The 26,460-nt window shown below is 42.2% G+C and overlaps 1 protein-coding gene across 1 annotated transcript; it reads left to right on the forward strand.

Annotated features, from left to right (window-relative positions):
* On the forward strand, positions 1 to 25,497 carry GPR137B (G protein-coupled receptor 137B). The gene is made up of 7 exons (XM_066178822.1): positions 1 to 454; positions 9,133 to 9,182; positions 13,998 to 14,220; positions 18,023 to 18,176; positions 20,137 to 20,261; positions 23,052 to 23,176; positions 24,703 to 25,497. Exons 1-7 carry the CDS (start codon positions 86 to 88, stop codon positions 24,812 to 24,814), a joined length of 1,158 nt encoding a protein of 385 aa, XP_066034919.1. The 5' UTR covers positions 1 to 85; the 3' UTR covers positions 24,815 to 25,497.
* Positions 25,498 to 26,460: the final 963 nt, after the last annotated feature.

The following is a 26,460-nucleotide window of genomic DNA, read 5'->3' on the forward strand; positions in this document are numbered from 1 at the left end:
TATGCTGTAGGAAGATGAAAGGAGAAGGAGGAGGAGGCAACAGCGGCAGCCAAACTTAAATAATTCTGACGATTCCCGATATCAAATGGAGGCCCCTGAGTGGGACCCACTGAAAAATGACACCCTTCCGCCGACCCTGACGCCAGCTGTCCCTCCGTATGTGAAGCTGGGCCTGACCATTGTATATACTGTTTTTTATTCACTGCTTTTTGTGTTCATCTACGTCCAGCTCTGGCTGGTCCTTCACTACAGGCACAAGAGGTTCAGTTACCAAACTGTCTTTCTGTTTCTGTGCCTGTTTTGGGCTTCTCTTAGGACAGTGCTCTTTTCATTTTACTTCAAAGACTTTGTCACAGCAAATTCTCTCAGCCCCTTCATCTTCTGGCTTCTCTATTGCTTCCCAGTCTGCCTCCAGTTTTTCACCCTGACCCTGATGAATCTTTACTTCACACAGGTAAGCAAGAGATATTTAGTTGATTAAATCTAGCTGAATGGTAAAGCCTAATTATGTGAGCATATGAGAGAAAAGTAATTTACAAATGTACCTTGGCAATGCGAAAAGCAAATTTCAGTTGTTCTATTGGGTATTTTAACTTCTGGTCTATATGCAAGTGATCCGTGTTACAATGAAACCGGAGCCTGAAATGATCACTGTGAGAACATCAATTAACATGTCTACTGTCTATAAAAATAATTCAAAGGTCAGAGAAAAAAATGTATAGGAGGGCTTGGAACTTGGACACCCACATTGTCATTCTATTATTCTGCCTTATTATTGTTAGTAGACTTTAAAAACCTCCTGGCTTACCAGACTTGATCTCTGTGTGCAGACAGAATTGTAATGTCTGATTTTGCCAGCAACAAACCCCCGGTCCCAGTTTTTTCCTAAGTTGTCTAACGTCTCTGAGTGAGATTTCTATTATGTGTATAACAATTGAAACTGTTGATGGAGTCCTACTGTGGGCCTAAATTCCTGTAACAGTCTGTATTACAAACAGCTTTGACTCTGTTCAGTAAGTGCTAAGTGCTGTGCACAGATACACCCTCTATTTCAAGGACTCTCTGATATAAAGGTAAATTAGCTGTGTAGTGGAGTAAAGGAAATAATATCTCCATTTCAGGAAGAGATCTTTAGACCCTATCTGTGCCCTAGACATCTAAGAAGCCAACAGAGTTAAGCTGCACAGGGCTCCAGGTTGCTGCAGCTAGAGTTGCTTGGAAATATTTATGGTGAGCATGAGTATCTTGTACTTGGCTGAAGGATGGGATATTGGCATGCTGAGACAAAGAAAGGCTGCTGGGCTTGCCTGAGATCTCACAGGAAACTTGCAGGAGGGCAGAGACTGGATTCTTTATCTCCTCAATCCCAGTGTAGTGCCTGTAGCAGGATGCCAAGCCTGCACTCATGTGGCCCTGATCAAAGTCCATTTTCCCAGTGCAGGAGCGCTTGGTCAGGACAGCATCAGCCAGCCCTGGAGCACACCAGGCAGTGCTCAGGATGCTTTGGATGTTGCTGTGTGCCCCACTTGGAACCAGCTTGGTGCCTGGGACTGGTGCTTCTGTAGTCTCCATGGTGTTTAACAGTGCTCTGCAGTGGTGGCAGGCTTTATCAATTCTGAGCAGCCTGACTGGAGACATCAGGCTGCTTGCAGGGGCTGCTATCCCAGGGCTGGAAAAGCAGCAATGGTAAGCATGACAGCTCTAAGAAGATCATTGGAGTTGTAGAGGGTATTAGATACTTAGAACCACATACCCAGTTTGCTTTCATGGATTCAGTGTCTGAAATGGCTGCTAACTCACCCTGCTCCACTCCCTGGTACTTTAGATATATTAAGGGATTACAGGAACCTTTCATCTGCATTCTACTCAAATCCAGCTCAGGCATGTGGTGACCTGTGCTTTATCCTGTAGCTATTGTGAGAGTCTTTTGATAACTGTGGAGCTTCCCAGGGCCAAATGTCCATCAGCACACAGTCCATCCCATCACAGTGCTGGGACTAAGTCACAGCCTTAGGTCAGACTCTTCCCTCAGACATACATGTAGGGCTGCTGTGGAAGTCTGGAGGCAGAAGGCAGCATCCTGGCTCTCGGCCAAGAGAAGCCTGAGGCTGGAGCGAGCACAGGGGGGTATACAGCCGTCTGTGCAGTAGAGTGTCAGCACTCAGGAGGCTTAGTGCTGCAGGTCACATTCCTTTTGTCTAAGGAAGGTCTGAAAAGACAGCACACAGAATGCACACACATGTCCTTTTCACTTATTTTTAGCATTGTTGTCTGATAGCGTTCAGGAAGTACAAGTCAGTGGTTGGGAACAGAAAAAATGTTAGGGCTGTTGGTTCTGCCTTTGAGACAGAATTCCTGCTTTGTCATCCTGAGTCCTCATGATCTTCCTCTGAGCCCCTCTGAAAAAGAGTGGAATAATTACCTGGCTTGAAGAGCTGCTGTGAGGCTTTTGAAACAATATTTGCAAGGGACTTTCAGAGTTTGTGATGTGCGTCATAGTCTTTAAATATCTTGGGCCACTGTAGGCAGACATAAGATTGGTACTGTTGTTTGCTCTGGAGCTAGTTTCTGTCAGTGAAATTTAATCTCAAATACCTCCCCAGCTGAAGCAAAGGTTTAAGAAATACAGGCACAGCCATTCTATGAATATATGACAGAATAAGTGCATATATTTTTAATTCACTGTTATTAATTCTTTACTTCTAACCATTAAAAGGTGGTTTGGCTTGAAATTCAGCATCTTGTATTTAATGTACATCTAGCTTTTCACAGTAGGCAAGCAAGAACTAGTGTGAAAGGGGTGGAGAGAGAAAATTTTTTTTTCAGTAATGGCTTTAAACTTCACAGACCTGTTTAGAAGCAACATCCTTTTATTCTCTAGGAGATGAGCAAGAAGGGTCTGCAGCTGTGTCTCATTGCATGAAACTCCTGCTATTTCACTGGTGCTTATCTAGAGGGAAAGAAGTGGTTTGTGTATAATATCAGTACAGAGCACTGGAAGAGATCCCATGGCTCTCTGGAATTCATAGGTTTTTATTATCTGCTGCACAGCACCCACCATTCCTAAATGTGGCATTGCCAGGAAAACTTTTAAACATAGATGTGAGGAAAGAAAAAACTGATTCAAAAAATATTGCAAATCCTCCTGGCCAAACAAAAAATTCATTTGGCAAGTGCCCCAGGGCGTTTTTTGAATAACAGGCACATTTGAACTTGACGGAAAGTTAGCCACAGCTATTCTCTTTTTTAATAGGTATCCCAAAGCCATAGAGAATTTCAGCTGTGTTTTATGTGGAGCAAGACAAATAAGCCCTGATGACATCAGCACAGCAGAGTTTTGTTCCCAGACTTGAGCATCAGCAGCTGCAGCAGAAAAACCTCTAGTGTGTTGGGGCAGGTTGCTAAAGCAGGGGAACTGTGAGCAGAAGGAGAGTTAAAATCAAAATAGTTTTGACTCAAAACGGGATCTTTGGGTTAAGAGCCAAGTTCAGGGTACTTTGATACAGTTGTAATGCCCTACTTAGGGCAAGTAGAAAGGGTGCTGCAGATAAGGCTTATAGAATAGTAGTTCCTCTCAGAGATCCCATACTGGATGGAGAAAATTAGTATGATTTCTAATGGAATAGGTATATGTATTAGAATTTATGAATCCTGTGTCTGTATTCATTCCCTTCTAAAGAAAAATAGTGGTGTGATCCGCCCTCTCTGGAGGGTAGGACCTCTGCCTACTTGGAAATCATTAAAACAAATCTCAAATGAAGATGAGATCCAGTGGCACTTTTGTAAAACGGTAACACAACACCAGCAAGTAACTGCACTGTACCAAGACAGAGAAGCTCGCTGATCCTGATCCACCAGACAGGTAGCCAAAGTGCATTTCCACCTCCAGAGACCAACAATCCCATAGAGATATTTGCCTCACACATGCAGCTTCCAAGGGTTTATTTTTTGCTTAATAACATATTTTCCACTTTAAAGGGAAAGAAGTGGAGGATCCCACAGTGAGGGATCCCAGGATAATGGGAAAATGAGGATTTCAGGATTTGGGTACAATTTTAATTATGTCCTGCTTTCTCAAATCTTCCCTGTCCCTGACAAGGGGACACTGAGCTGAGTCCCCAGGCTTTACAGTTAGTGCTGTGGGTAAAAGAGTAAAGAGGCTCTGGGAAAAAAACATAAGTTGCCTTTTTCAGTGCATGGGAGGGGTGGGCAGAGAAGTACTTGCTTCACTTTGTCCTGTTTGCTCAGGCTTTGCACTTCCCTGGGGAACAGAAAACAAATGAAGCAGGAGAGAGGCTCAGATGGAGGGTTACAGACTCAAAGAACAAGGTCAGGGCCAAAGACTGTGAGCTATAAATTTCACTGAGAATCTCAGGCCTCCCTTGCAACCAGGCACCGAAAACTGTTCGGTGGGCTCTAAGTTTTGTCATCAGGTTGGGAACTAATACAGGATTAAGGGAAACTAGTGCAGAGCTAAAGAGCTGTGAGACAGGGTGGGTGGAGAAGGTTGGTAGGCAGATTTTACCTCTCCTTCTTCCTCCCTAACCATCTTCCCTTTTCTTTGGCATCTAAATTGAGAAGCTTACCCTGCCTCCCAGGCAGTGCTGATAAAATCAGGGACTTTCAAATGAAGGGAAGTTGTACAGAGTAAGACAGTTCAGAGGGGAGCTGGCCATGCCTGGCAGGGTGGGGTAAAAACAGCACAAGGCTTTCAGAAAGTTTTCATGTATTTCAGTGGAACCAGAGTAAGTGTAAGCTCTGGGAGGAGAATTAAGAAAATTTCCCATTCTCTAATTACTGAGGGATAGCATTTCAAAAGTTCTCACCAATGAGAGAACAGAGAGGGCTTTTTATTTTGGAGAATATTTTTAGCAGAAATTAATAAATCCTATATTATAAAGCTTATTATTAATTTAAAACAAGCTTTAGATGTATATAGAACTACACAGGAGTCTACCTACATATGGTAAAGCATCAGCAAATATGTTTGCTGTAAAATGTTGCCCTTAGTATTGTATCTACAAAAGACAAATTGAAATTGCAGTTTGGCTGGCTGTCAGCATCTGACATGAAGGATGAGGTCATTTGATTTAGAAAATAATTTGATAGGAAGTCTACTCTTGAAAGTTTATTGTGGCTGTCAGTCCCTACAATCATCCCTGTCCTTTTAGGACTATTTTTACCAATTCATGGAAGACTGAGAACAGTAGTGAGTCAGGTTGCCTGTGTCTGTAGGCCTTACAAACTGTGTAGAATTTAGAAAGCAGAGGGAAAACTTGCCTATTTTGGGAAAGCTGAACCAAATAAAAGAATGAACATGGAAGAAAGAGAGAAAGGGGAAGGTGGGCCTGGGACTGAAAGATATACAGCAGAGGAAAGATAAATGTGCTGCTGATGAAGTTGTGGCATATTTTCAGGTTTCAAAGGGATGTTTGCAGGGAGTGTGATAGAGGAAGAGAGGGACTGTAGTGAAAGGAACTGGGAAGGCAAGGTGCATGCTATGTTTCATATAGGGTTTTTGAGGTGAGAAGTGGTGAAAAAAGCTGAACTTCATTCCTGTGCAGAGGGCCAGCTTGAGACATATTCAAGCATTTACCACACATCTGAGGCTTTTTGGTAGGCTGAGCTGTAGCTCCTGTAAAAGTGAATTGATCAGCTGGCACTGGAGGTACAGCAGGGGGTTGTGTCAGTCATTACATCAGTTCAGCTAAATCAGAGCATGGACATGAAAATTGCTCCAGGGAGATTTTTTCTTTTGCTTTGGGAATATCTGTCTTGGTTTTGGCAGCTGTTTCACTGATACTTATAGAGCCAAAGTGGCTCCTGATTAGCTGGAACCCCCATCAGCTAAAACAGCCTGGCCCTGTCTGCCTGCTCTGCTGCCCAGCAGCTCTCCAGAGCTCTCTGCAGCCAAGCTGCTGATGGGTCCCATGCCATCCCCACTCCTGGGGCCTGGTAAAATGTCTCTAAGGTCAGCTGTTTACATCAGTTCCTGCAGTGGGAATTTTCTCTGGCTGTATGAAGAGATCTTTTGAGTCCTTTTGAACTGCTGCAGTTTTATATGCCAGACATATACCTCAAGGGAGTGGAGGAGGGGGTGTGAGAATCTCATTTGAGGTTTCCAACCCTTTGGCAGAAACAGAGAGCCAAAACAGGATATTTCGTCTTCAAAGAGCAAGCAGAAGGGGAAATACTTTTAAGACTAAAAAGTAACCCTTTTGACATAAGAAAATTAGCAAGGACTTTCACTGCTTTTTCCGTGTTCATCTTGGGCATCTCTGAAAGATCTTTTCAAAAGAGCCTGCTCTCTGTTTGCTGTTTAGTCTATTCTTAGGAATAGACTGGTTTGCTCTGGTTTGCTGGAGGACTTACTTAGATGACTCAGACATTGACTGGAAGCTTTCTCAACGCTGCTACGAGGAGGGGCCATTGAGCAACCCGCCTCTTGAGCTAGATGCTAAAAGCAAAAAGCTGCACCCACGCATGTAAGGTATATTGAGATCAGCTTCTGACATCCTTACTCCCACTGAACAACCCTTTATTCTGTGACAATCCCACTGCTTCCAGCAGGGCTACTCATGAACTAAGGCCCTGTCAGTGTTTAAGCAAAGGTGGCAGAATCTGGCTGCCTGTGCTCCTGCCTAGCAGTGAATTGGTAAGCATTCTCCAAGCCTTAAAGTGTAGCTTTCATTCTATATAGCCTTTTTTTTTCTTTTTTTTTCTTTTTTTTCTTTTTTTTTTTTTTTTTTTTGGGTACTGTGTTTATTTTTTTTCCTTAATGGTCATTTTGCTCTGAAAATTTCAAAACCTCTATCACCTGGGACAGGTTTATCAAATACAGAATCACAGTAACAGCTGTTTTGGTGATCTTGAATCTTGAGATCCTGTTCGATCTGCAGCAGGAGCATTGCATTTGGTTTTACCTAAGTTGTCCATGGAGATTTTGCTGGGCAGTGGTCTTGTGTTGGTTTATGTGACAGGACTTTGTGACTTAAGAGGGATGAGACGATAATTTTTGGGGAACCACTGGAGATGGTATTTAGGAACTTGATATTTGCTAGGTTTTATGAAACCAGAACAACTTGTTGCCCACTGGAAATTGCTTGCCTAGTGAAGTTCTTTGCAGAGGCTCTGAACTGTTCTGTTCAGTGCAACTCCTGAAAGGTGTCAAAATTACCGGTACAACGTGTGTAAGTGCTACTCACAATCGGTGAGGGCTGTGGAATGGCCCTAGAGACGAGGATTACTTGTTTAGTTTCATTGAGGTCAGGAATCTGCTTCCTCCCTCCCTTCCAGAATAGGCAGGGTAGGCAGTAAATCTTGTACAAAAAATATCTGGGAAGTATTTTGAACCTCTTCACTTCACTGAAAGTGACAGCTATTCTATGCACAGCAGAAGTGCAGAACATTTACAAGTCCCTTGTACCTTTCCTTTCAAAAGCAAGTAAATAGAACAACCTAAAACTTTTTCCTGAGCTCCTGTGAGATTTCATGATCCAGGAATTTGGAGAATGAATCACAAAACTCTTCAGTAAGGGATACTATCAGAGATGTTATCTATTTGAAAACAGTATCAATGGTTGCAGAATATTTTAAGGTACTTGTTTCCCCCAAGTTTTCAATTTTATTCTCAGTTTGCTGAAAAACTCAGTGTTCTCTGCTGCTTCAGCTATTGCTAAGCAGGCTGATGCATCACAAAAATAATTTCCATGTCAAGGCAGCTGTTTATGGTGAATAGGAGTTAAATGACAAGTTGTTCCAGGAGCTCTGGAACAAGCTGAGCCTGATTTTCTCCAGATCTATGTCTCATGATTGACTCTCAGTTGTTCCCATAACTGGAGAATTTCTTAAAATATTTTGCTATGCAGACTCTCTCCTATTGCGTGATGTGTAGAATCATTATATAGGCTTCTCCTCACAGAGGACAGATATTAGATACATTTATAGAATTCTTTTTTTTCCTTTGAATCGTTGATTTTTAGAAGGGTGATAAAAGATCACATCTTTGATACTTCAAGCATTTTGCCATCAGTTTTCTGAAGTATTTTAAGGTTAATAAAGGCCAGATAAAAGAGATTGACAGGCAGACACGTCTACAGTCACATTGTGATCATTTAAGTCCCGTTTCCTTGGGAAAGCATAATAGTCATAGCAAATATTATGCAAACATTACTAAAGGGCATGCAAAACCAAGGCAGATGGATAAGATAGCGTAACTTGAGGAGAAAATGATTGGGAAGCAACCCAGAATAAGTCATACATCATGCAGTTTTTATAATACTAGTAGCCAGTGTGCTTTGTTGTTGGTTTAAATGAACATTTGTAAACTAAGTTTGTTTGGAAACCATGTTAGCTTATAAAAAAGCAGTGATACTTTCAAGTAATTTTTTAATAAGTAAGACACAAAATATGGTAATATATTTTTGTATGATTTCTGACAGTGGTTGAACAACTATGACTGATGGCACCTAGCTATATTACAGAAAAATTGTCAGTATTTTATCTTCTCTGGTACAGCAAGCTAACTGCTGGGCCTGAGATATCTCTCTGTAAAAGCACATATTGTTGTACAGTGAAGAGACAGTCAGCAGAAGCCAAATAATACCTCTGAGTAAAATAATGAGTTTGGCTCTCAATGGCATCTTTTTGGCAATGTAACATAAATGTAAAAGCATATATCTAATTTCAGGCCAGGGTGCTATGGTACTATGGTGGGTACTATGGTACTATGATGGGCTCTTTATGGGAACATTGGGTCTGGTGTGAGCTAGTCTGTGTGAGAGACATGCACTGTCAGGTCATGTAGGAGCCTATAATAATTTCCCTCTATGATTGTGTTGGCATTGATCCTTTTGTTAATATGGTATAAAGGACCTTATTCCTAAACCAGAGTAAGTGAAAATAATAGTCCAAAATAATTTGTATACCAGTGCATCTGATCACCTGCTGAGTGGTTCTAGTACTTTGGTTAGAGCTTGCCTGCCATGGGTAAGCAATCCATACAAATCCGTTATGTAATGCAACCTGTCTTGACATATCTTGTGGCCTATGAGACAGAATTGCTGTGACTCACAGTGTCTTTCTTTGCTGACATGCATACTATATTTGATGCAATATTTTTTTGTTTTGCAGGTGATTTTCAAAGCTAAGTCAAAATATTCCCCTGAGCTACTGAAATACAGGTAAGAAATATGTAAACATTCAGCTGTGCTGTTTGAGAAACATATTTTCTAATTTGTGGCACCCATATTTCATCTGTTCATATTTGTATACCAGTGTTTTATGATGACGGTTCTGAAGCCACCTTCTTCCTATGACCTTTAGGAGACTGTGTCCTTTCCCAACACCAGGATCATTTTTAGACTGTCACATTTCAAAGGCAAATATTTCAAATGCAAGCAGAAAACACCCGCCCTGGGGATTTGTTTACTGGTTCCTGACATTTGTATTACTAGGTACATTCAGATCCAGTGCTGAAAAAGCAGAGTGATGTTTTGGTTTTTTTTGACACGAATGAGTGGGAGTGGGTATGTTTTAACCTGTGAGGTCAGTGGTAATAGAAGTCTTAAAAGTTTTGGAAAGATGACAAGTTGTGAAAGGAAAGAGCTAGGGAGAATGGATTCAATTTTGTGATGTGTTTGGGAGCTTATAGATAACCTCCCCAGACTCCATAGAGCTGAGGTTATGGTAGATTTGCATTCAGGGGGAGAGATTCATTTGGCATCTTGTTGTGGAGGAGAAGCTGTCAGGATGTACTTGAAAGAACCCCAAAGGGCAGTAATGTCCAGAAAGCTCAGGAAGAGCTCAATAAATTAATGTTTGTTGTGGCAATTCTTAAAAGCCTTGGTTGGGCAATGCTGTTTAGAAGGAGGGGAGAGAGAGACAGATTGTCTCCATTCTAAAGAAAGAATTTACAATATGAATTCAGGATAGAAAAACAGAATAATTTTGATCTGCAATCTGACTTGTTACTTGCTGACTGTTAGGAGAACATAGAACTTTATCAACAGGGCAGATATCACTGTCCTTGCTCTGGAAATTTGTTATCCTACTGGGTTTTCATACAGCTTGTAAGGCAATCTGTATCAAGTGCTTTGGGAACCATGTTTGCTGTAAGGGCAGTACAGTGAGAGCAGGCTTGAGGTAAGGAGGGCGTGGGAAATGCAGGGTGTGATGGCTGACTCAGGAATGTGGTCTCCAGGCTGAACTGCAGCTTTGGACCCCCCTTTTACACTTTGGTTCCTGTGGGCAGAAAATCCAGGAGAATGGGCTGGCAGACAAGCAGAGCACACCCCAGGCAGGTCCCCTCAGAGCAGATGTGCCAGCTCCTCATGGGGCACACAGGCAAGAGAGACAAAGAGGATGGCTTTGCACAGAGCCAGGTCAGGGCACTGGAGGACTGTCTGTGGACAGGTTCCTACAAGGCTTTAGAGGTGAGAGCTAGAAGCTCTGAACCTCATCTCTTACTGATGCTTGTGGCAAGGCTTTACTTCTCAACACTGCTTGAAAATGTCTTTCTTGAAGCACAGGGAACTCGTGATATTTAGTCAATGCCTATGAAGTGACTACATTCTCAACATGCACGTAGCTTTTGGAATATTTGTGCTCCTAAACACAAATGTACTGTGGCTATAATTACTCATGCACAAACTACCCTCCTCACCACAGCTCCATGTCTGCCCTGACTCTTCCCTACTGGATTTCTAATACAAATCACCCCTGGATTTGGCCTGGCTTTTTCTTTCTTGTTCAGCTTTGTTGGTAAGGGTTTTCAGTTGTATTTTGTTTTAACATCTGGATCTCAGCACGAATGCAGTTAGTCTGTCTGAAAGCTATATTAATAAAGCTGACCTCGTTTCCTATCTTACACAGGGCAATTAAAGTGATGTAATATGTGCACACCCACAGATGAATTAATTGTAACAAGCTAGTGAAAGAACACAGACTCACGTGGCTTGTGTTGGAAAGGACCTTAAAGATCATCTAGTCCAACCCATGTCCCATGGGCAGGATCATTAGATTTCATTAAATCAGGTTGCTCAGATCCTGAGGGAGAGATGAATGATGAAAAGATGCAAGGATATTGACAGGTCTCGAATATGCACTTACTGAATCTGATTTTTCTTTGTTACTGAATGTCCACTTTTTGATTTTCTCCCCCCATTTTCTTTAGTAAGGTAAAAGACCTTATTGCCTAGTATTGCCATTTTTGCAACAGTGATGGCAGCATAAATGGGGCTACTGAGAGGTAGGACTGCTGTCCGTGTACTGGCACAGGTCTCAGAAATCAGAATCATGTCCAATACAAAAAAAAAAAAAAAAAAAAAAGATAAAATCCTTTTGGGGATCCAGAATCTTAAGCAAACTTTATTCAGAACAGCCTTCACAATGTTAGTAAAAGAGCTCAAGGTGAAGTCTGTGCCAGCCCAATTTCATATTCAAACAGTCCTTCTGCCTGTCTCCCTTGACTTGGGGATTTCTTACTGTCACCGGGTTTGGAGGAGGCTTGCTGTGCTATGTGTACATGTCTTGTTACACACAAGCCTCAGACACTGCATACAAAATACAGTAGTTTCAAACAGATTTTCTTGTTAAACAAGGCAAATCTCACTGCATTTATCTGAGGTTTTATTTTCAGCTCAAAGAAAAACTTATGGGTGCATTCAGCCTGACACAGAAAGAACAGAACAGCCTGGCATGTGTCTTCCTCAGCCAAACCAGATTACACACGGCTCCTTTAAAGACTAGTCCCAAGGTGGGGATTAGGCTCAACAGGCCTTTGAACTTTCACTTGGGCTTTCACTGGTACAATCTGGAAGCACCTCTCTTGCCCTGCTTTTCTGTTTGCTTTAAAACTCCATACACTTCTTCATGCCTTGTAGGTACCCTTGTAGTTGAATTGTAAAGATACTTTCTGCCTTTAATCTGCTGAGACCCTAAAACTTCCCCTAGAGAGACAGCCTGCATCTCTATCAGTGCTTTTCCATAAATTCAGCAGCAATGCTTCTATTGCACTGCAAATCAGGCAGCTTTTCCTCGGCCACCTCATGTTAATGAGGGGGCTGGAAGATCATTATGTGAGGAGCTGCACAGCTGAGTGGCCACGACAGCTCACCCCGGCACATATGGGGCTGTGTGGGCACGAGAGTGTGACAGCGCCTTTTTGGTTTTTTTCTTGCTAAAGTCTGCAAAGGAGGAGCCTGGCCTGGAAGCCGCTCAGCCTTGCTGGTTGCAAGCCAGCTTGATGCTGCATGCCAGCATGCAGGCTGTGCTGCAGCAGGAGGTCCTTCTGGCTAAGGTGGGCAAGAGGAAGGCATATGCTTACCATCCCACAAGGCAGATGCAAGGGTGTGCCTTTCCTCTCAAGCCCCTTCAAGGGGACTAGAGATGGGACTTTGGGAGGAGAAGGAAAGGAAGATACATGACCACTCTTTAAAGACTTCTGAGGTACTAATAAGAGCTGTAAATGTACCACCATTACAGAGGAAACCGTGTGAGAGAGGAGCTTCAGGAGTGCAATGCTTCCAGCATTAGACTATGAGTTTTAAAGGAATTACCTCCAGCTGCTTATCCTTAAAACAGAGCCCTGCCCTGGAAAGTTAAGAATGAGCACAATCTTCCTGCTGAGAGGGAATTTCCGTGCCTGGCAAGGAAAAGACAGCATCCTTGCTCACTGCCAGATGTAGCTGGAAAGAAAGGCATTGATTCACAAGCTTTTAGGCTTTCAGTTCTCCCTGTAACACAGTTAAAATATCTCATAGGTATATCTCCTTCTTTCCTGCCCTCTGAAAAAAAAGCCAGCTGTGCTTCAGCTTTGTAGCTGCATTGATGCTAACCCAAAAGAATATGAATGTGTGAAAGGAAAACATCCCCACTGGGTAAGGTATTGTTAAACAATCAGAACTAGAGTCCTCAGGGACAGTCTGTATGCTTATTGTCAGCCAAATCCAAAGTTCCCAACAGGCCTGATAATCTGTGGCCAAAACCTCTTGTTCAGTGACTGCAGATTATGAATCTTATTAGTAATTGCCTGGGTCAGCAATGATAATGAACCAAGCAAATACTTCAAATGGAAACATGCTTTTTTTTTTTTTTTTTTTTTTTTTTTCCAATGCAAAGCCCCACAGGTTTGTGCAGGCATGAGGGGGAATTAGAAACAATAATAATAATAATTAAAAAATTACATACCATGTAATACCTTGATTACATGGTATGCTTATATTGTAGGTAACAGTGCTGGTTAGGTTGGAAAAGAACCAGATGGATAAAAACAGTCCAGCTCCTGAGCTTTTGTCTGACACATTTTGGTTCCAGGTCTGCTTCTGTGGTAGTGAAAACACACCTTTTTTCTGGCCTAGATGGCAAGATGCCAACCCAGAATCAATATGCATAGTTAAATTTCTTGATGTTTCTTTCAAGAGGTTGGCCATGACCAAATTGTTTAGGAAAAGACAGAGATGGGAGCAAGGGAACCAGTAACTTGGAGATTTTTCCTGCTGTTAGACACTTCCCTAATTTGATATCTGATGGCAAACATTAACAGCCAGTGATGCTTTATATGGCAGTGGTGGTATAGTAAAACCAGGGTCAAAACCAGTCCATTCCAGGAAGCTCAGCCTTTGGAGAGGTTTCTTCTGGGAATGAGTAGGCAGAGGGTTTGTGCTGTGTATGAAGTGCACGATCTAAGAAGGTACATGCATTTTTAAAGTAGTTTTTGGGAACTGTGCTGTTGTATTTCTGCTGCAGTCTTCCATATTTTGCTGCTTGATATTATTTACTTACAGCTTGTTGTGTAACTGTAAAAACAGGTTTGAAACGAGCTGGGTTAATCTCTCCAGCAATCTGGAGCACTTTGATTTTGGCTCAGGCAGCTGCTTACTCTGTCAGCTGTGGCAGCCCAACACAGGCAGATTTCATTTCTCAGAGTGCAACTTCCATCTCATGATTGACACCTGCTGAACAATGTTGCTAAAACTGTTTTCTTCTCACTCTCCCAGGTTGCCCCTCTACCTGGCTTCTCTTTTCATAAGTCTCCTCTTCCTCTTGGTGAATTTAACATGTGCAGTATTGGTGAGGACACAGAATTCAGAGAGAAAAATCATTGTCTCTGTCCGGGTGGCAATTAATGACACATTGTTTGTGCTGTGCGCTGTTTCACTCTCCATCTGCCTGTATAAGATCTCCAAGATGTCTTTAGCCAACATTTACTTGGAGTCCAAGGTAAGGTACATTTTCAGTTCTTTTCAAGTACCTTTGGAGATACAAGGGCAGTGCAAGGCAAAAAGCCAGTAAGCCTGAGAGCTGGAGGCCTTAAACTTGACAGCCTGCACTTGGCCGGCCATGGTGTTCAGTACATGAATTAAGTAATAAATGGTAGCAGGGGAGCTTTTGGTTAAAACCAGTGATCACAAATATGCATTTTTGAGGCAGATTTTGCATAGCTTTCTGGCTGGAGTTTCTCCCAGCTCTTTTTCAAGCAGACACTGCTTTCTCTGGGTCCCTTGTCTGGAGACCACTTCATTTCAGCAACATTTTAGCAACACAGAAGAAGCCTCTGCTTAAAAATCCTTCAGCTTGTCAAATCATTGACTAAGTTAACTGTTTAAGGTAGCAGCATCCTGAAGATAAGCCAGACAGAGAAATATGAATCTCCCTTTATACATTTGTATATTCTTATATAAATTCCTATAGATAATGAGAATGTGTTTTAAAAGACATTATATCATAACTTAGTCAACTGGGAAAAGGGTTAAAAAGTGTCTCCTATTAGTCTACAGGATGTTCTTTAAAGAAATATTGTTAGGTTTATATTTTTGGACACATTCAGTGGTCAAGGAGCTGGATGGCATTGCATAAGCATGCAGTGAAGTGAAAAATCGGTGAAAATGTTTTGTATCTATAAATAACGAAACAGGGCTTTCAAAAGTCCTTGCATTTACAAAAGGCAGTTAAATCTTAAATTATCAGTTTAACCAATAACACTTTGCTCTTACCACAACAAATCCTTTAAAAATCTAAGGTTCAGCTGCTATTTAGAAAAACCTTATCACAGAATTCCTCTCTACATTTACTTAATCAGAAGAAATAAGTACATTTCCTGTTTAATCAAATCTGGCCGTGCTGCACAACAACTAAAAGTTCAGGGCTGAATAGAAGATTTAAAAACACAGCTCAGTTTTGTTTCTTTCAAGCCTGTCATTTGCTGACCAAAGGGCACTAGCAATGGATTATTTTTATTAGTAAGATAAGTTTTTCTTGAGCTACAAATCACAGGAGCAAAAATCTCTGTAACAAAGCAGCGTTAACCTAAAGGAGGCTTTGGTTCTGGTTTTGGTTTTGTTGTGTTTTCTCCTCCTGCAAGAAACCCAACCTTCTTTACTCCAAACTATTTCACCAAAAACCCAAAAATCTGTAACATTACTGCAGACAGGAAAGGACACAACACTTAGCTGATGAAAGTTTGACTGTGGAAATGAGAGTTAAAGAGTGCTTTGCTCCTCCTTTTTGCTGACCTGAAATGGGAGTTCCTCTGAGGATTTCCAGTAGAGTTTGACTGCACATACTTTAGGGATACAGATGACTGAAACTGGCAGTCAATGAAACATCCTGGTTTTATCTGCTACTGTTATGCCAAAAAAATATCTAGAGAACAAAAATCCATTCTCTGCAGTGGTATGCCAAATAGTGTTGGAGATAGTGCATGCTCTGTGGTGCATGTAGGTAGGCATCAGTACTGGCAGCCTTTTATTTGCATTTGCTGGCATGTATCTTCCAACCACATGTGAAAACACATTCATCTCCACGCCCTGGCGTAGGGAACCATCCTGGTGCTCTGTACCAGGACTGTGCCAGCACCAAGGACATGCACAGCCCTGTCCCTAGGTGCTGACTTGGGCCAGTTCTGTGCTGGCCAAGTGCATCATGTGGTGGGACACTCTACCAGCTTGGCGCTCCCCTTCTTTTCTGCAGGGGCCTGTGACTGAAAAAGGATTCCTCAGGATTTACTTTCACTGCTGCCCTCTCCCTTCACTGGCCCACTAAGTGTATTTGACTGGAAGCAAAACCAGGACACTTTTATCACCTTTATTGTATTTGGTGGGATAGAAGTTTGTTAAATCTCTACACATTTAACTATTAACTGTTAAAGAATGACAGCTATGTAGGGAAATCTATACAGGGAAATACCAACCCCGTTCTGCTCTTTGCTTCTGCTATCTGCAATCTGTAAATGCCACGGAGCGGGGGTATGGTATGTGCCAGTCAGCAGCTTCTCTCTGCTCTCTCCCTCGGTTTCCATGGCAGCACCACTGAGTGCTTGTTAGTATCGAGGGAGAACAGAGAAGTGCCTAGCAAACGTTTCCTCTTTAAAGCATTTCCTGCTTGCTGGTATTGCCACAGCTTTCCCTACTGCCTGCTATGGATCTGGCTTCAATTCCTGAGTAGCTGCAGTCTCTTGACTCACTCCTGACATGGCTGCAGGTTATGGCCAGGTGAATGGTGGTGTTTCCAGGCTGTTATAAGCTGTAATTCAGACACATTGACTGCGCTGGGTATTTTTGGAGCCTGGATGTTCACTGAACCAATTTAATTTTGCTGGGAAGACAGGCTCGTTTTCTGCAAGCTTTTTTTTTAAATACTCCCTGAGCTCCTCTTATTCATGATCACTGGGGAGGGCAGACTGAGGAGCTGGGTCAATAAAGCTGCAGGGTCAATAGCTAACAGCGTGGGTGAGCAGCACTGGAGCCCTGGTTATCTCCTGAAGTCCAGGAATTCAGGACATGGTGGTTTGGTGACTTCCCCTGATACTTACTTGGCCCTTCTGCTTTGTCTGCTCTGCCGGCCACAGTGCTTTGAAGCTCTGCCCCTCAGCCGTAAACGTGGCAGCAGAGTGTGTGAGCAGAGGCAATAGGATGCAGACTTTCCAGTCTCCTGCACTGGTTTAAAAGGCCCCGTGGCAGGGAGGAGCAGCTTCTCTCTTGGCCTATCTCTGTCATATAGATGAAAGGAACCCATCCTCCTGGTGTGGGTCTCTGCCAGGAGTGAGAGAGGTCAGGGCTAGAGAAGCAAATGACTGCAAGGCAACTCACCCCTAAATGCACACAGCACTTTAACCCATCTTCCTTCCTTTGGCTGTGCAAAGCACTATTTCAGAGCCAACTACAAAGAATTTACTCTGAGTTTCTATCAAAGCCAGTCCCATTTTTGTACATCTGCCTGCCTCTCAGATCAGACTCACACGGATCCCTGCAGTCGTGGCTCCTGGATTCCTTCCTTCCATCCTTTCTTCCTGCTACAACTCCTGTGCTGGTGTCTCAGCTCCTGAGAGTGACCCTGCTCACTTGACATAGTGGTCAGGCACTTACTCCCTCTCACTGCATCCGGCTCTTTCTAGGGCTTAGGAACTGCTGCAGTTTCACACTTGCAGTCCCATTCCTCTCCTTGTGCCCAAGCTGCTAGTCAGACTGCCCTGCCATGGTCACTCTGCCCATGGGCTGTGCTTCCACTTTGTCTCCTCTGTGTTGACATTAGCTAAGGCAGGATGTTCTGTTCCTGTCTGTGCTGTGTTTAACTGCTGGCTGTTATGACCTGCTCCGTACTTATGAAATGGGTGCAAAGCAAGCAATTGTAAAAAGATGCAAGGTTGCATCATGCTAGCCAGCATCTGATACAGGATGCTCTGTAGCTAATGCCGAGCTGAAGGCTGAGTTCTGTCACTCCACCTCATACCAAATGTGGGTATGTTACCTGTTCTCACTGCTCTGAAAATAGCACTTGTTCAGTAAAATGTAAAAATTAGTCACAGCCCATCTTGGTGTGGGCTGGAACTGCTACCATTGCCTGGAAACCACTGTGCTGATAAGATACAGGAATATACATAGAATAGGATATATTGGCCAGAGAAAGAAAGACAAAAAGTCAATTTCATGAGACAGAGTAGCATGACAACTCTCGAAGTCCATGCAAAGCAAAGTTGTTCTCAACTTCCCTTATGAATAATAACCTGTGCTTAAATCTCTTCCAGGGGTCTTCTGTCTGTCAGGTGACAAGTATAGGAGTGACTGTTATACTGCTTTATACCTCACGAGCCTGTTACAACTTGTTCATCTTATCGTTTTCCCAAACCAAGAAAGTCAACTCTTTTGATTATGATTGGTACAACGTGTCAGATCAGGCAAGTATGAAAATATTGGCTAATGAAGAAACCTCATTCTCTATCTGATGATTGACTTTCTAAATGCTATCATAAGAGGAATAAGTATATTCAAACCATATTTTTTTTTATTCAATGCACGAAGATTGTTTTGCTCCAGGAATACAAATTTCTGATAATTTTGACATAAGGATAAAAACTCCAGTTCTGTACTAAAAAAAGAGAAAAGTAACCAGAAGACAAATAATTTTCAAAAATCAATCTTTTATTTACCTTGATTTTATTGTCAAAAGAAAGAGCACCTTTTATTAAAAGAGACAGGTGTTTTGTCCATTGTAAAGAATGTATTGTCCTTAGAGAAGCAGAAAAACGGTACTTAATTCCACTGAAATGCTCAGTTCTAAGACATCATAACATCTCCCACTGCCATCCAGGGCTCTGGGGTTATTTACTTTAATTCTGGCATTAGCATGATGATTTCTGTAGTTTGAGGATAAAGCTACGACTCTTCCCAACCTTTAATTGCCAGTGACAATTTACATTGAAAACTAACGGCAATAAAAACACTAAAGGAAATAGCAGGGAATTCTTTGTTGAATTTTAATAAATTTCAGCATCTAGCTCCTTTCTCTGCTTTGAAGAATGTATTTAAGTCCCAATATTTTCCCAGCTCTATCAAGGCTAGGCAAAATGGGAGGCCTGGGTCTGGATTATGAGTATTTTCTGTTTGGCCTCAAAATCCCATGTCTCCCCTGCAATCAGCAAACACCTGCAGACCCAAAGCAGTGCTCCCAGCCACACAAGGACCTTCTATTGCCAGGGTGGCCAAGGAAACCTGCAGCCATTAACAAGTTTCTGTTGAGCAATACATAAATCTCTAATTGAGAAGTAGGTAAAGAGTAGGATAGGATTGCCCTGAGGACCTTGTTATCAGTTAGTAGAGTAGGGTCTGTCAAGGGACTTCTAATCAGCCCTGCTGCAGTGCAGAGAAGAGAGTTGCAGGTGTTGCCAGTGGAATTAGAACACTCAGGAAGGACATTAAGCTCTGACATGTCTCCTGAATGAAGCATTTTGCTTCTTGTTAAGCCCTGAGGAGCTGTTGCTTCTCCTGCTGGCCCCTTGCAGGGGACAATTCTTGCTCTGACTCCTACAGTCTGGAATAACAGGGGCTGGTATGGCCAAACTGCTTGGTCCTGTTTGCCCTCTGGAGGCAGAGGTTGTTCACTGGGAGCTCACTGGAATGCTTTTTAGCCCTTGAGTTGCTACTACATCTTTTAAACATCTGTTCTGCCTTATGACATTAGGGTTGCATGGATTTTGGGGTGAGTTATTTGAACTATATGTAGAGGGCCTGGAACTAAGGAGTGAGTACTCAATTTGGTACCAGAATCAGAAGTCACTTTTAAAATTACAGCCCAATAAATTACTGTAGTATTCCCTCAGGTAACTGGTCTGAAATACCCTTTTTTCTGCTGTACAAAACACATGAAAGGACAGGATTTGCCCTCTGTAGCCATGGGCAATGGTGGAGATCTAGAGAGAAGATCACAGCTAGTGCTGCAGTGACAGCAGGGTTATTCAGCCTTAAAGTGTGCACCAATTCAAACAGACCCAAGCCTTTTCCTTTTTAAAAGCAATGCCCTTGACCACTGATTGTTCCTTTACAATTATTCCCAGCAGGAAAAGGACTAGAAAACTAGTTTCTCATTACCTGAATTTGATCACTTCATCAAGTGATTGCTTGCCAGGCTTTTAAGCTGGGAAGATCCCTGCATTAAACTGATATTTCTAAAGGAAAGACAGCAGGAGGAGGAAAGGGAAATCATGTACCGAAGACAGCATATTGATTTTTTTAGTATGCCTTAATCATTAGCCAGGTTAGTGTGGCTCTACTGAATGGAATTTCTGGCATTGCCTCCTGCACCTTTAAATGAGCTTCCATCTTTATTTTTAAACACTTCACTCTTTTACTTTTCAACAGGCAGATCTGAAATGTCAACTGGGAGATGCAGGTTACATAGTGTTTGGAGTGATCCTTTTCATCTGGGAGCTCTTGCCTACTTCCTTGGTTGTGTATTTCTTCCGTGTCCGAAACCCTACAAAAGATCTAGTAAGTAGAATTTGTTAGTGTATTTGCTAGTGTAAAGTCCAGGCAGGTATGAAGGGTTCAGCTGCTGAGAGATCTTTTGCTTCTATACATTTTGACTTCTCTTTTTCAATGCGTCCTCGGCAGAATAAAAGCAACCTAAATTTCCCACTTCTTTATATTATCCTCTTGAAAGAAACCCATCAGGTTTATCCAGAAGGAAGGCCAGGAGTATCTCAGGCAGTTTATCTTAAAAATCAGGAACTTTCTTAAGGGTAGGGACAACTTCCCTTTGAGATAATACAGCACTTTATTAGAATCAGTGGAAAAGGAGTTTGTTTTCCAAACTTGGCATCTTTCATCACATAGCAGTGGAAATGATTGTGTGCCAACTGTTCAACAAGGTTATGAAATAATAGATTGAATTTTTTCAGCCCTGTACCCACTGAATTTTTTCCAAGTCAAAGACCAGTGGCCATAATAAGCACTTGCTGACTCGTTGGCTATTTCAGAATTCCAGAATTCCCAGTAAACGTCCTTAATATCTAGGTAGTTCATGGATGGACAAGCATTTTTTATATAGCTGTAGGCAGTGTCTCCAGGTTAGCTGGTTGACAGGCACACAGAAAATACCAGCCCTCATTAGGATTACTGAGGTAATGTCTCTGTTTCTGTAGGCCAAATGAAACCAAAGCTAATATTACTCAAAAGGGATGTGAATGGTAAATACACAAGTAAGAGAAGCAAATAATAGAATAACTTTCTAGACAAGGTGATGGGTTTTATTCTTATATGCGCATTTCAGAGACAATGATAAAGCCAAGATGAACAAGGAAGTAATACCTGATGTTGCATGAAGAAACCCCATGGATCCCAGTGCCCATGACCAAAAATACCTCAGCCTCACTCCTGCTTAGGAGTTAACCAGGACAACTGCAGAGAGAAGAAATGTTTTTTAGTGCAGACCAGAGGTCCTACTCTTCTAAAACGTGACCACAGAGAGATCTCATTTCATTTAAAGTGGGCTTAGTAAGGCTAGACCTGATGGCCAAATTTGGATAGTGTGGGGGAGATTCACAGAGAAGGAAAATAAGGGAACTGGTCTAATCACTCATTTCAAAAAACTGATCCCATGAAGGCTTGCAATCCTAATCAAACAAGAGCTCAAATGGAGTCAATCAGGCAGTATTCTCCCACAAGAGCATTGCAGTAACACGTATAACATATTTTTTTCATTGTGATTTGCAGAAAGCCTTAAATCTCCATAAACACACAGTTCAGAAGAGGCAATCAGTGATATCATTTCTTTTATGGATACCTTTTTTAGGGTAAACATTATCTGTCACATGGGTTAGGTCATATATAGGGTTTTTGTCCTCACATAGGACAAATATTTAGAGGAAGAGCAGAAATAAGTAGAACCGAACAAAAAATGAAGAGAGTGCAGCAAGAGAAAACTGAACTTCAGTGTGAGGTTGCCACAAGAGGGAGACCAAGGGCCGCAGGATTTTAGGCTAATGCATTCAGTGGGCTGCTACTTGGGCAGACAGCATGGGGTTAAAGCAAACCTTCCTTTAGTTAAAAAAGTCATAACAACCAATCTGATTAGGTAAAACACAAAAAATATTATTTAATATAAACAATCCTGAGAAATATTTCTTTGGTTTCATGGTTCATTTGGACTTCAGAAACAAAAACTTTGTTGCCTTTGAGTAGAGGCATCCTGCATTCAGCATTGCTGGGATATGAAACTGCATTCCACAAATGATTATAGCCTGGAATGAGCTGTCTGTTGGCTCTGGTGCTGACACAGGGTTACAGCAGCATGTGGTCCTTTAAAGGCCTTGCCATACCTTAAACCAGACAAATGTTGGAAATGGGGGCATGACAGAGATGCACTTAATCTTAATTTCATCTTTGTCAAAGTTATTTAACACATGAAATAAAGGGGGAGCTCAAACTGCTCTCCTTTTTAAGGTCAGAGAGAAGATGTCATCCTGGCTTTTCCACAGGCACAGAGAACCCCTCTTCCTTCGGGATGGGAGCAGTGGATCAGTGGTTGAGGTTCAGTAGGTTCTTAGATATCTCTTTGCTGTTTCTGGAATCAAACTGACTTTTCACATCCTGTATGTTTTCTGTTTTGATTCACAGGGAAATAAATTGAAAATGCTTTGTAAACAAAGGAGTTGTATGTACACTCCTTTCCCTGTTTTGTCAAAGGACCTGACCTCAGGATTTGACCCTCACAGCACTTTAGAGTAGATATAGCACTGAAATTGCTTGGTGAGGGACTAAGGGACTTTTCAGATGTGGGTTCAGCAAGAAGGATGCCAAGCTTCAACATGATCAGTTCCTGTGTTAAGGGGGGTAAGGCACCAGGAGGGACTGTTAGCAATGTGGGAGGAAAAAATCAAAATCTCTTTAGATGTTTTGTACGTTTCCTTCAGCTCCTCGGCTGCTTCCTACTGCTCACTTCAAGCCAGCTGGCTAAAAGCATGAAGGGTCCTGGATGGAGAGGAATTCAGCAGAAAGGTTGAATGCAGATTGGAGGGTGGTTTCAGAAAAAGGTCAGGTGTTAGCTGAGAAATAAGGATAAATAAAAGCTGTTGAGATCAATATCACTATGCTGGTAGAGATGAACAGTAAATGCAAAATTATTTCTGTTGTCTTCAACAAATGCAAAATTGCCTGTTTTATTTTGGAAACCGTATGGTAAGTTGGCAGCAACTTCTTCTAGAAGTCAGGCACCAAGCAATTGATAAACAGCTATTTGATATCTGCTGCAAATACTGACTGAGGTTTCCCTCCCCTCAGGCCAGTGCAGGAATGGTCCCAAGCCACGGCTTCAGTCCCAGATCCTACTTCTTCGACAACCCCCGCAGATACGACAGTGACGATGATTTAGCCTGGAATATTGCACCACAGGGGGCGCAGGCCAGGTGAGATACAAGAGCGAACCTCTTGCTTCCCAAAACAGAAACTGGATGAGGAGGAACTCGGACACACCACAGAAGACGGATGTAAATTGTCTAGCTGCAACTGCTGCATAAATCCCAGCAGGGTGAGGGGAAGCAAAAGGGGAAGCTGAAGTCACTCACAGCACTTGAGTGACTGTGGGGATGAAAGGGCCCTGTAGGCACTATAAAGACACAGGAAGGAAAATCGTTACATAATTTAAGGATTGTACCAATGTACTGCTCGTTTAAAAACCAGGCCAGAACTTTGTTTCATCATCTATTTCTTCCACGAGTGGCTTCAGAAGTGCCATTTACTCATTCAAGTGTGAGAGCAGGACTGCCTAGAAAAACAGCTATCTCCCTGCTCAGGCAGAGCAGGTAAAGCTGGACAGCACAGGCAGCAGCTTGTGATGGTTGTAGCGAGAAGCCTCTCAACTTAGGTTGCCCTGTAACTAGGCTAAATATTTTGAGGGTAACCTGAAATGGAGCATCTGTTTTCCCACATGCTGAAAGCTTAGAAAAATTCACCAAACTGCTGAAATCCCACACAGCCCAGAACTGGCACAAAAATTCTGTTTTCTCTGCACAGCTGTGAGGTTTAGGTAAGGATTCCTGTCCAGGAAGGAGCAGTTCAGAGGGAAAATGGTAGCACCCAATTTAGAGAAGGAAAGGCACTGACAGAGTGGCCTCTATCCTGCCCTGAAAGGAGTCTCAGTCATGTTATCCCTTTGCTGTTCCTGTAGCTACACCATGGTATGAATAGATTAATGTAACCACTCAAAATGCTGGCTAAGTTGCCAGTCATAGTTAACATAACCCAGATCTAGTTCTTGACATTCATTCAGGTGAGGCAGTGTAGTATGGCTCAGTGAAGTTGCACACTCACTTTTTACAGTTATCAGTCATCCTATTCCTGCATTAATTAGTTTCTCACATAGTAACTAAGCCCACAGAGGATGCTGGAGGTGGTTTGAGCCAGCCCATCCCAGAGCCAGAGGCACCTCTCTTCCATACTGAGCCATCAGGGGACCAGCCACACTGGTAACACAAGCACAGCTCCCAGTGGAAACCAAGGCAGCCACATGTATAGCGTCATGCTGCTCATGGGAGAGAAGGCAGCATGATAGAGCTGCAAACCGTGTCCTGGTCTCTGGGACACAGACACGGGAGGTTGAGATCTCTGACGGGCCCTTGCAGTGCCAGGACTTGGCAGGGATAAGCAGCACCACTTCTGGAATCTTCCAACACCTTCTGGAACAGCAAATCAGAAAGGGGAGGGTCTTTAGTGAACCAAGAGAATCAGGAAATAGATAATGAACACTTGGGCCAAAATAATTGACAGATCAGAAAAATAAATAGCTGCCTGTACCCCTGGTTGGGGGTTTATTTTATTTTTGCACTTCAGCATGAGAACTACCTCTACATGATTGCATCTTCCCCATGTTCTCTAACCAGGTGTCTACCGAACCAATCTGCCTGTCACTAATTCTTCTATTTTTCTTTCTAAGTTTCTCTCCAGACTACTATGACTGGAGCCATCAGAACAACAGCTTCATGGCTTACATAGGATCCCTCCAACAAGATCCAGCACTCGACACAGACAGGCCAAGCCCTATTTAACTTCAATCAACTACAGCATTCTAGGACACTCCAATATTAAAACCAATGTTCCAAAAAACAAAGCTTAGCAACTTTTCTTCACCTTTTGGTTTTTAGAAATTTTCCTATGCACACATAAATGAAGAACCTTGCCATGAGCTTTTCATAGCTCAAGGAGAAGTATAAGCTAATGACTTAAAACTTTGAAGACTGTTCCAATTAATACCTTGTTCTAAGCCATGGGATTTTGGCTTTGAATAGAGTTGTTAGAAGGTATAATTTAATCATTTTTATGCTCATTTTAAAAGAGCAAATTTCATGAAGTGAAATGGCATAATTATTTTCTTAGTATTTTTATTTTTACACTGTGTATAAAGTTAGAAATACATGATTATGATCAATATACTGTAAACACATGAATAGATTTTTCAAATGCATGACAGTTGCAATTTTTACATGCACATAAAAGTCTGTAAGAAAAAATATCAACCCAATTAAATACTGTCTTTTCAAGTTATTGCTGTTCTCAGAGCACAATTTACTCTTTAGATATCACTGCTTTCTCAGTGTGGTGTGATAGTTGGAGGCTAGAGATTATGTGTACCCTGCATGCGTCTAAGAAAGTAAGAAAATTGTATCTTCTCAGCAGCTTTAGGGACAGTCTCGGAAGAGTGGAGATGGGCATCTGCTCCAACTGGAGCACTGTGAACTGCAAAACAAGCTGAAAATTTGCATGCTTGAAAAATTAAAGTTACGCAATTGTGTCCATCAATCAGATTTATAGATATTATATAGAAGAGTAAGTCATATACCTCACCAGGAAGAAGGACACATAGAACACCACAGACTTATTTATTAAGAACCTGGGAATTGCAGTGTGGGAATAGAACAAGAACCAGGAGTACATAAAGCAGAAAAACCTCACAAGTGCCTTTCTGCATAACAAGCAAGCCAGAAAAGCTGGGCTTCAGCCTTGTATCTTCAGGGATAAATGTATTGAGTTGTGGGAGGAAATGGTGGATAAATACCAGTCCAGGATGTGACATTGCAGAGACTAAGTCTAAAAGTAATTATTACTAATCTAAGGCAAACAGGAACCCTGACTCAACTCCAGGTCTTTTTATTATGCCCAGTTCTCAGCAGTGAAGAACTCTGCAGCCCCGGCCTCTCTTTCTCCTTATCTATGTGAAACAAATACTGTAACTCAGTCCACATCTCCCCAGGGGAAAAACATACTACTTCTAGTAACCTTTACTTCCATAAAAGTATTCCATTTTGAGGTGTACTACGGCATCCCCAAATGGTGGATGGGTTTCATGTTTTCCTCATGCTTGACTTCAGGAAGTACAAGTAGTTGAGAATTCTTGTGTACATTTCACAGAGAATATACAGGGTAAAATAAAGAAGGGCTGAGGAGTAGATCTGTTCAGATCTGCTTGAAAGCCAAAGGCAGAGCAGTGCCATACTCCCACATCAAGACTTCCACAGCGTTTTGGGGTCTTTGTGGTAAAGCCAAAGCATAAGCCTTGCCTCCAGCAGAACTAAACTATTTGCCCTCTCAAAGCTTACACTGTCTTCTTCACATATATTCGTTGAAGAAAAAAAAAGCCAATTAAGCTATCAGTCAGATTAAAAGAAGTGCCACAGGGTTAAGAGAAGAACTGAAA

Source organism: Chamaea fasciata, unplaced genomic scaffold (assembly GCF_029207755.1).
Source record: "Chamaea fasciata isolate MVZ Bird 193981 ecotype frontalis unplaced genomic scaffold, bChaFas1.0.hap1 SCAF_3, whole genome shotgun sequence".
Classification (NCBI taxonomy): Eukaryota; Metazoa; Chordata; class Aves; order Passeriformes; family Sylviidae; genus Chamaea; species Chamaea fasciata.

What these genes read in the sequence shown, in the direction of transcription:
- GPR137B (XM_066178822.1), top strand. Translation starts at nt 86, where the DNA reads ATGGAGGCCCCTGAGTGGGACCCACTGAAAAATGACACCCTTCCGCCG. An exon ending in CCTGAGCTACTGAAATACAG is followed by an intron (nt 9,183 to 13,997) that starts GTAAGAAATATG and finishes TCACTCTCCCAG; the next exon opens with GTTGCCCCTCTACCTGGCTT. An exon ending in ACATTTACTTGGAGTCCAAG is followed by an intron (nt 14,221 to 18,022) that starts GTAAGGTACATT and finishes AATCTCTTCCAG; the next exon opens with GGGTCTTCTGTCTGTCAGGT.